Source organism: Cornus florida, unplaced genomic scaffold, assembly GCF_030987335.1.
Source record: "Cornus florida cultivar Cherokee Brave unplaced genomic scaffold, ASM3098733v1 CherokeeBrave_3.0.0_Hap2_Chr08, whole genome shotgun sequence".
Classification (NCBI taxonomy): Eukaryota; Viridiplantae; Streptophyta; class Magnoliopsida; order Cornales; family Cornaceae; genus Cornus; species Cornus florida.
The window spans coordinates 2,806,610-2,816,996 of NW_026775578.1; the positions used below are offsets into that span (position 1 = coordinate 2,806,610).

A 10,387-nucleotide genomic window follows, 5' to 3' on the forward strand; every position below is an offset into this window, starting at 1 on the left:
TAATGAGATGGCCGACTCCTGATCAAATTTTTTGTGTCAACTCTTTTTTTTTTTTTACAAGTGTTTGGTGTTCGGCTCATTGTGCCGATTGCCACTTACTTTGCTCAGGTGCCTGGCGTTTGGCTAGAATGCCATTTGCCACTTGGCCCTCTAATTTTCTTTAGCAAGTGTTTGGCGTTCGGCTCATAGTGCCAGCTGCCACTTATTTTGCTTAGGTGCCTGGCGCTCGGCTGGAATGCCTCTTGCCACTTGGCCTTTTATTTTTCTTAGTAAGTGTTTGGCGTTCAGCTCATAGTGCCAGCTGCCACTTACTTTGCTTAGGTGCCTGGCGCTCGGCTGGAATGCCTCTTGTCACTTGGCCTTTTATTTTTCTTAGCAAGTGTTTGGCGTTCAGCTTATAGTGCCAGCTGCCACTTACTTTGCTAAGGTGCCTGGCGCTCGGCTGGAATGCCTCTTGCCACTTGGCCTTTTATTTTTCTTAGCAAGTGTTTGGCGTTCGGCTCATAGTGCCAGCTGCCACTTACTTTGCTTAGGATTTTAAAGAGGAGTGCAATATTTATAAATCTCAGAAACTCATACATTCAACTGTTTTTAATTTAAAATAAACAGAATTCAGTACTGAATCTCAACTTTTTATTGATAATACCTCTTTAGAGAAGTAGCATTCTAAGGCTTGTTAACCAGCCTTCCGGCCATGGTTTCTAAGGTATACGCGCATTTTCCTATGGCCTCTGCAATTCTGTATGGGCCTTCCCATGGTGGCATCATCTTTTTGACTATCCTTACATTCTTTTTCAGAACCAGGTCACCTGGCCTAAAGTCTCTGTGCTTTACTTTCTTGTTATGGCTGTTCGCGAGTGTCTGCTGGTAAGAGGCGAGCCTCACCGCTGCTGCATCTCTTTTTTCTTCCAGCAAATCGAGGTTAAACCTTAGCATATTGTCATTATGCTCACGGTTCCATGCCAAGCTTCGAACAGTTGGAACTAAGTGCTCGACCGGTATAACTGCCTCGGTTCCATACGTCATGGTGAATGGACTTTCTCCAGTCGGTCTTCTTGGGGTCGTTCTGTAGGCCCATAGGACGTTCAACAGTTCATCTAACCACCTTCCTTTCCTTTCTTCTAGTTTCTTCTTGATACAAGTAAAGATTGTTCTGTTTGTAATTTTCGCTTGTCCATTGGCCTGTGGGTGACTTACTGCTGCCAGCTTTTGATTAATTCCATACTCCTCCAATAGCTCTCTTACCTGCTTACTGTCAAGGTTGGTACCATTATCCATGACGATTGACCTCGGAACACCAAACCGGCAAATAATATTACTCCAAATGAATCGTCTCACATGAGTTTGAGTAACGCTCGGGTACGGCTCTGTTTCCACCCACTTAGTAAAGTAGTCTGTAGCCAGTAACACATACTTGTTCTGAGCTCTGGCAGTTGGTAGAGGACCAACTACATCCATCCCCCATTGTGCGAAAGGCCATGGTGTGGCTATTACATGCAAGTCTTCAAGCGGTTGGTGGATCAGTGGTCCGAACCTTTGGCACTTATCGCACCTTCTGGACAATTCTTCCGAATCTCGCGACATGTTTGGCCAGAAATACCCTTGCGCCATTGCTTTATGTGCTAATGATCTCCCCCCTGAGTGGTTTCCACATACACCTTCATGAATAGCTCGTAATATTTGCCGAGCCTCTGTGGGGGTAACGCACTTTAAGCACGGTCCAAAAAAGGATCTTCTGTATAACTAGTTATGCACTACGGCGTACTTCGCAGCATTCGCTTTGATTTTCCTAGCCTCATTTCTTTATTCAGGCAGAGTACCATCTCGGATGTAAGTTATGATCGGATCAATCCAACTTGACTCATATGGAATAACATTCACTTGCCAAGGATCTGAGCTGAAGGTTCTTCGAAAATGGATGGCTGGTTTAATATTCCCACTGGAACCACCCTTGCCAATGTTTCTCCAGAACCCGAGGCGCTACATGCTAGCCTGTCGGCATCTCCGTTATACTCCCTCGGAATTTGAATGAATTCAATTTTTTCAAAGTTCTGTGCCTCCCACATAACAACAGAACGATATACTTCCATCGTTTCGTCCTTGGTTTCATACTCACCCTTCACCTGCCGAACGACTAACTGTGAGTCACTGAAAACATTCAAATTCCTGACCTTAAGTTCTTTGGCAAGCTTTATTCCTACCAGCAACGCTTCATATTTTGCCTCATTGTTCGTGGCTGCGAATTCAAGCCGAAGCGCTTGGCTTAAGGCTGTACCTTCTGGCGTCTACTGTTTGATCCCAATGCCTGCACCCATCTGATTCGAGGATCCATCAACGAAGAGTTTCCATAAGCACTTATAAAGATCCTCCTCCACGTCTTCTGAATCACATTCCAGTAAAAAATCTGCCACCGCCTGCCCTTTGACTGCTGTTCTAGGTTCGTATGTGATATCAAATGAGCTTAACTCTATGGCCCACTTCGTCATTCTTCCGGAGAGATCTGGTTTGTGCAGGATTATTCTGATAGGGAAAGTGGTTAGAACGATAATGGGATGGGATTCAAAATAATGCCTGAGCTTTCTTTTCGCATGCACTAGCGAGAGTATCACCCGCTCTGCCTTTGAATAACATCTTTCGGCCTCAGTCATTGCTTTGCTAACATTGAACACTGGATATTGCTTCCCTTCTGCGTAGCGGATCAAAACGCCACTTGTTGCGATGCTGGATACTTCGAGATACAAAAACAGCTTTTTGCCTGACTCTGGAGCTGACAGTGCCGCAAGGTTCTGCATATATTTTTTCAGAGCAGTTAACGCTAGGCGTTGTTCATCTCCCCAAACCTGCCTGCCGTGGCTTCGGATTGTGTCAAAAAATGGTTTGCATCGATCTGACAATTTGGAAATGAAACGGCTCAGTGCAGCAATCCGTCCCGTAAGTGTTTGCACCTCTTTGATTGTTGTCGGCTTGGCATTCTTAGTCAGAGCATTTGCTTGGGCAGGGCTTGCCTCGATGCCTCTGAGATTAACCACGTGCCCTAGGAATTGGCCTGAACTTACACCGAACGAGCACTTGGTCGGATTGAGCTTCATTCCATACCGCCGCAAAACATCAAACACGCCTCGAAGATGCTACACATGATCAGCTTTCTTCTTACTTTTGACCACCATATCATCAATGTAAGCCTCCACTATCTTCCCTATTTGTTCCTTAAAAATCTTGCTAATAAGTCTTTGGTAAGTTGCCCCGGCGTTCTTTAGTCCGAACGGCATAACTTTGTAGCAATACGTCCCGCGTTCAGTAACGAAAGAAGTTTTTTCTTCGTCGGCGGGGTCCATGGGGATCTGATTATAACCCGAATAAGCATCTAAAAATGTCAAGCATTCATATCCAGTTGTTGCATCCACCATCTGATCAATCTTTGGCAGCGGGAAGTTATCCTTCGGACAAGCTTTGTTTAAATTGGTAAAATCAATGCACACGCGCCATTTCCCATTTTTCTTTTGCACAACGACCACATTCGATAGCCAGTCGGGGTAGTGCACTTCTCTTACGAACCCCGCATCAAGCAGCCTATCAACTTCCTCGGTAATAATTCGGTTGCGCTCGGGGGCAAACCGTCGCTGCTTCTGTTTTACAGGTTTTGCATTGGGATTAACGTTCAAGGAATGACAGGATACCGAAGGATCGATCCCGGGCATGTCCAAGTGACTCCATGCGAACACATCTGCGTTTTGAGACAAAAAATCAACTAATTCCTGCTTTTCTTCCTCAACGAGTCGTTCCCCTACTTTGGTTGTCCGTTCCGGTCGGAACTGATCGATCTGCACATCAAGCAAGGGTTCTTCGGTCAAGCCCTCTGGTTCTTCCTCTCCATTCTGCCTGGAGGGAGGCTCCTGTAATTACTATCTCGGACTTACTGAACGAATGGGAGCTTTCCCCTTTCCGGCATGTTTCAGCGTTACAGAGTAACATTCTTTAGCTGCAACTTGGTCTTCATGAATGTCAATCACTTTGGTTCCGTCTGGTGTCAGGCATCTCATTACCTGATGCAGAGTGGATGGAACACCTCGAACCCTGTGGATCCACCCTCTGCCCATCAGAAGATTGTAAGAGGGATTAATTTCAACAACTACAAAGGTTTCCATCAAAACCCTCTCAGCAGCATGTACCGCTACCTCCACCATGCCGACGGGCTCCACTCGCTTTCCATCAAACCCTACTAATGGATTCCCGGTGGATTTCAGCTGATCTTGTTTGATCTCGAGCCGATCGAATGTATCTCTTGGCATGATGTTCGCACTACTTCCAGGGTCAATTAGAACTCTGCGCACCAAGCATTTAGCCATTGTCAAACTTACGACCAGCGGGTCCTCATGGGGGATCTGAACACGCAACAAGTCTGCTGCGTCAAACTTTATCTGCATTGATGCACTCTGCTAGTGCAGAGTGTTTACATTGCCTATCATTCTCTTCATCCGTGCTTGACGAAGGCGTGTTCGAAGCAATTCATCTGATTCCTCAGCAGGTTCTGGCCGATCGTGAATTGCATTAATTACTCGAACTGGTTGCGTGTTGTGAGAATTCGATTTCTGATTCTTCTTCACATGCTCCATTGGCCGGTTCTGCTCCACTGCTGGTCCTTGGATATAACTTGCGAACTCCCCTCTGGCTATCAGCATCTCTACCTGTCTCCTTAGGTTCCTGCATTCGTTAGTCTGGTGGCCAAAATCAGAATGAAATGCATAGTGTTTAGACTGATCCCTCTGTTCGAGAGGTTGCCTGATTGGTAAAGGAGGTCGGAACTTATCTTTATTTTCTTGGTACAGTCTTGCTAGGGTAACTTTCAATGGAGTAATCGGCTCTTCCTCTCTGGGCCTCTTCTCAGAGTTCCACGAGGAGCGTTGCGGTTGGGCTGTTTTTGCCTGATCTTTGTTTGGGTCTTTTCTTCCGTAGATATAACGGATGTCTTCCGAGCGTTTGCCGCCTCTTCTTCTTCCAAGCGTATAAATCCATCGGCCCTTTCGTTAAGTTCATCCATAGTCCTCGGCGTGTTGACCACCAAGCTTGTGTGGAACGGGGTGCCACGATTCATAGCCAGAATGAATGCTTGAACTGCCGTTGAAGGGTGACATTCAATAACCATGCTCTTGGTAAGGTTAAACCTGGTTAAGAAAGCCTGTAGACGCTCTTCAGCGTGTTGCTTCATTGTGAATAAGCTCGAAATATCTTTCGCTGGACGTTTGTTTCCATAGTATTGGCTTATGAACCGATCGCACAGGCTTTGGAAACTATCCACCGAGCCCCTCGGCAGGTTCTTGAACCAATTCAGAGCTGGTCCGGCTAGACTCGTAGGAAAGCACTTGCACATCAAAGAATCATTTTCAGTGTTTAGAGCCATTTTCAGCTGGACGTGATACACATGATCGATCGGATCAGTCGTTCCGTCGAATAGAATGAAAACGGGCATGGAAAACTTCCTCGGACTCGGAGCATTCAGAATCTCATCGGTGAACGGTGAATCCACCGTTCGAGCTGCTGAACGGAGTGCTTCATTCTCCCTCTGGAATCCCGCGGCTGCTCTCTAGTCTACTGATCTTCTCTCTGAGCTGTGATAATCGAACGTCGTCATGGAAGGCCGGTAGGTCGGATCGAATGATCTATCCTCAACAAAGTCCTTGCGCCATGGAGGCATAGCTTTCTGACGAATCAACTCTGTTGCTTCACCTCGGCTGAGCGTTTCTTTATGTGGATCAAAAGTCATCGTTTCGTTTCGCCTGATCTGCTCACGCCGTGGATCCATGTGAATCGATCCTTCACGATCATCCATACGACGAAGATTTGGCGGCAAACCGTCTCGCCGGATTTCCTCGCGGTAAGGATTAACTAGATTGTTTTCAACCTCTTCACCGTGATGTGCTACATCAGTACGTGCACCTTCTTCGCCTACCGGAAGTGGTCGTGGAATTACTGGAGCTTCTTGACGCTGTATTTCATTCCTTAGATCTGCATTTTCTCTCTGGAGAGCTTCGATCATATTCATCAACTCATCAAGTTTCACTTGCTGGACGTTCTCAACCGTATTAGAGTTGTCACCCCCTATCATGATTCCGGATCGAAGCAAAGGCATGAATTACGAACTTCGAAACAGATCTAAGCGTTACCGATGCAAACTCCGCTAGATCTGGGCTTATCTTTACCGAATCGGGGTCGCTGTTTGCTAGATCTGAACTTTTCTAGCTTCAAACGCGTCGGATCTGACTGCAACTGAGCAAATCACAATTGCGTCCTTCCAAAGCAAATGCCTCAGAATCCACAATAAACAAGAATTCTCTCGGAACAAACTACAATCTCACTGATCTGGATTCAACTTCCAGAAGTCACACTACATATTCACAAACTCGATTGAACTAATATGGTACTGATCGGGCTCGAATTGATCTTCGTCCTCGCTTCCCACAGACGGCGCCAATTGAAGATACAATATTCCATTTCATCTCTCTCACTCTCGTCATGGTCTATTTATAACTCGATTGAACTAATATGGTACTGATTTGACTGCTTTGCTGATAAAAGTTTTTTTTTTTTTTTTAACAATGCCAAACGGGCTCTAGGTAAGCTCTACTCAATTTAGACTTGGTAAGCATAGTAACATTTACATAAAAGACATTGACTCAAAAAGGCAGGCTAATTCATTATGACCTCAAAGTGATAGGTTGGAAACTAAAAATATTTATTTATACATGGGTATGGTGAGAGAGAGGCTTGGGCACTGAACTAACTTCTATTTTGAAACTTCTTAACTATTCCGATGGGACACCATGAGATAGAATGTACAACAAAAAATTTCTTTGTAAAGAATATGAGAAGAGGAAGATTGGCGAGTTCTGTTTGGTTATATATATATATATATATATATATATATATATAACAATTGCAGACATTTTATATATGTATTTTAAACTAAGTTTGATTTCAACCAAACTCATTTGCCACCTTAGTTATTGTTAGTAGGAATATGATCCGTGAACAATTGCAGACATTTGGAGCCAGGTTGCTCATCTCTTTTTCTGTCTCTCTTTTGTTTTTTCCTTACCTCATTAAATTCCTTTTTACTATTCGTTTAGTTGCCTATAAGTCTAATATTTTTTAAAGTAATTTAATGGCAATATTGTTATGTAACTAAGACCTAGCAAAACCATCTCATACAGACTTTTGTATATCATTGAAACAAATATAATTCAGCCTCATATTTCATACTGTTCCATTTGTTTGTGTCCTGAAATAGAAACTCAAAAGAATAAAGAAATAACACTAGAAAAAGAAATAATGGTTTTATAAGATGGAAAGAAGATTATAATGTAAGTTTAACATTATAAATATTAGAAAAGATTTGACATTATCCTGTGCCCTAATTAATAGAGCACTCAACTCCTGATATTCCATTTTCGAGTCCCCTCCCATGATTTGTCAAAAATAATAATAATAATGAAGAATGGAACTTTTTTCCAAGACAAACATACATAAGTGGCATCTATCCTCCATGTGTTTGGAAGTAAAATGGAGAGTTCCTAGCGTTCTTTCTTTTCTTTTTATTTCCCTTCTTCTTTGTAATGTCCATTGCCATCCCCATCTCGTCTTCCATTCTCTCTCCTACCTTCTATCATAGCAAAGGCCAAGTCTCACCAAATACAAAGAAAATGAAACTGAAAGCCTTACTTTAAATGGTGTCAAATGAGATGGATTAACACATGAAATGCAGTGCGTTCACTCCAAGTAGATTTTTCATAAAATGGGCGATTGTTTGTTTTTACTTTTTAATGAAAATGCTTAAAATTTCATTGAAATCTTTGAAAATTAATATAAAAAACACAATGGAATAGCAAAGACTCCTTTCATATTTAGAAAGAAAACAGAGTTGAACCTTGACGCCTATTTCAAAATCAGCCCAACTCATTTCATGTGAGGAGCAACCGGTGCTTGATGAATAAATCATCAATAAATTTGTCATTGAAATTAGGCAAGTGGCCCCTAAATTCCACACAGATATATATACACACACACATATATATATATATATAAGAGCACTCTTTTCAATAAGGGTCATGTCATCTCTTATAATGGCTAATTGTAATATATAAGAGCACTCTTTTTAATAAGGATCATGTCATCTCTTATGGTTAATTGTAATGGGTGGGCGCTTGTTTATTTACCCAAAAGCTCGAACTATTGGGTAGTGCTGCATACCCACCTATTTATACCCAATCACTTTTCCATCCGATTCTAATGTGGGACAAATGATCCTTGTTACATTCTCTCCCACCCAAAACTCGCTACGCCCTCGTTGCGGTTCGGGCCACCCTGCCTACCCGGAATGCTAGCCCAGACGCCTTCCGAGCCGGGTGCTTGGCGTGACACCGGATCAAGGATTGGATCTGGCTCTGATACCAACTGTAACGGGTGAGCGCTTGTCCATTTACCCAAAAGCTCGAACTATTAGGTAGTGCTGCATACCCACCCATTTATACCCAATCACTTTTCCATCCGATTTCAATGTGAAACAAATAACCCTTATTACACTAATATTCAAGTGATTACAAGAATGAAAAAGGGGAAAAGAAATTCAAAGACAATTCATCTATCTAAATTCCTGCCTATACTTATTGCAGGCTTAATGGGGAAATTGCTATTATTTGAAAACAAAATTTTTCATAATTACAGGAGGAAGTATTGCAGATTAAATTAACCCAAACCAAAACACTTGCACTGCATTTGAGAGGAAGTTACGAATCAAACTTCAAGAAAACCCAATTCAAGTATTCAACATTTTTTAACATTACAACACAAAATATTGAAGATTAAATTAACCCAAAAACAATACATTTAGCACAGCATTTGAGATCAAGTCACACATCAAACTTCAAGAAAACCCAATTCAAAGTGTTCAATATTTTTTAACATTACAACACACAGTATTGAAGATTAAATTAACCCAAAAACAAAACACTTGCAATTCGTTTCAGATGTAGCCACGTATCATACTTCAAGAAAACCCAAATCAAGCATTTAACAAAGAAGACAATAAATATGGTACAGAACGCCAGTGAAAATTTCTAGTTACTCAAAATATCCTTCCATTAGTAGATAACCAGTTAAAAATGGAGAAGACCACCAATCGTTACAAGATATTGACAAAAACATGATTCATTATCAACAAAACTAACCCATTAATTCCTATTACCAGATCCATATTCTTTAAAGGCCATACACACAGATCCAAACTAAAATAAAACCCTAAAACTCCTGAGACACAGATCCAATCTCGCCCTTGCCTTTCCCAGCCTTCTTCGGCAACAGAATCTGATGAATGTTGGGCAGAACACCTCCATTGGCAATGGTCACAGACCCCATGAGCTTGCTCAGCTCTTCATCATTCCTCACAGCCAACTGTATATGCCTCGGAATGATTCGATTCTTCTTGTTGTCCCTTGCAGCATTCCCAGCAAGCTCCAAAACCTATTAAAATAACCAAATGATCAGAAAACCACTTTCCGAGAAAATCAGAGAGAAAATTAGAGATTGAATGTTACAAACCTCAGCAGCAAGGTATTCGAGGACAGCAGAAAGATAGACCGGAGAACCAGAGCCAACGCGTTGGGCATAGCGGCCTTTTTTGAGGTAGCGAGCGACCCGGCCGACGGGGAACTGGAGGCCGGCCTTAGCAGATCGAGTGACCGATTTGGAGGCTTTGGGCTTGCCTCGACCACTCAAACCCTTGGTTGAAGTTGCAGCAGAACTCATGGCTAGGGTTTTGGATTTTAACTTTCGAATTTCAATAAGTGTATCAAAGAAGAAAACTTGCCCTGGTATACAAAATGTGAATGAGGATAGGTCATAGGTGGGGTTTGTTGTTCTTTATATAGAGAGAAGGAGAGGCAGAGGGAGAGGGCAAACTCGCTTCTGATTGGTTGTGTAATTTTCACCCGGATCGCCAGCGTGGCAATATCTAATCGCGCGGGAAATGAATCTGATTCCAGCTATTATTTGTATTTTCATTTCCCTCTTACATTTTACCATTAATGCGACGTCGTCCCTCGTTCATCTTTCACAAAGACTGCAGATAAAGGGCCATTGTAGCTACTGATTGGGCTGGGTCTAGTAACTCGCACTGGCAGTCCATGCTAAGATCCAGAAGTTGAGACAAGTTCAATCTCTTAAAAAACTTTTAGTCGATGATCTAGCCGTTGAGTTTTAGGCTCAATTTGTTTTGACGTAAAATATTTTTTTATTTATAGTTTTTCGGTATTTGGCAAAGGTCGAATCCAATGGGAAGAATATATAAAATAGCTTGCCGAAATTTGATGGATAAATTATTTTTATTAAATTTTCA

General features: G+C 42.4%; 2 protein-coding genes across 2 annotated transcripts; both read right to left on the reverse strand.

Annotated features, from left to right (window-relative positions):
* Positions 1 to 3,128: 3,128 nt before the first annotated feature.
* On the reverse strand, positions 3,129 to 4,424 carry LOC132268551 (uncharacterized). The gene is made up of 3 exons (XM_059769383.1): positions 3,918 to 4,424; positions 3,552 to 3,821; positions 3,129 to 3,437 (listed from the first exon to the last, which is right to left on the reverse strand). The coding sequence occupies exons 1-3, from the start codon at positions 4,422 to 4,424 to the stop codon at positions 3,129 to 3,131; spliced, it is 1,086 nt and encodes a 361-aa protein (XP_059625366.1).
* A 4,683-nt stretch (positions 4,425 to 9,107) lies between these two features.
* On the reverse strand, positions 9,108 to 9,884 carry LOC132268896 (histone H2AX-like). The gene is made up of 2 exons (XM_059769804.1): positions 9,592 to 9,884; positions 9,108 to 9,513 (listed from the first exon to the last, which is right to left on the reverse strand). The coding sequence occupies exons 1-2, from the start codon at positions 9,796 to 9,798 to the stop codon at positions 9,292 to 9,294; spliced, it is 429 nt and encodes a 142-aa protein (XP_059625787.1). The 5' UTR covers positions 9,799 to 9,884; the 3' UTR covers positions 9,108 to 9,291.
* Between the last annotated feature and the right edge of the window lie 503 nt (positions 9,885 to 10,387).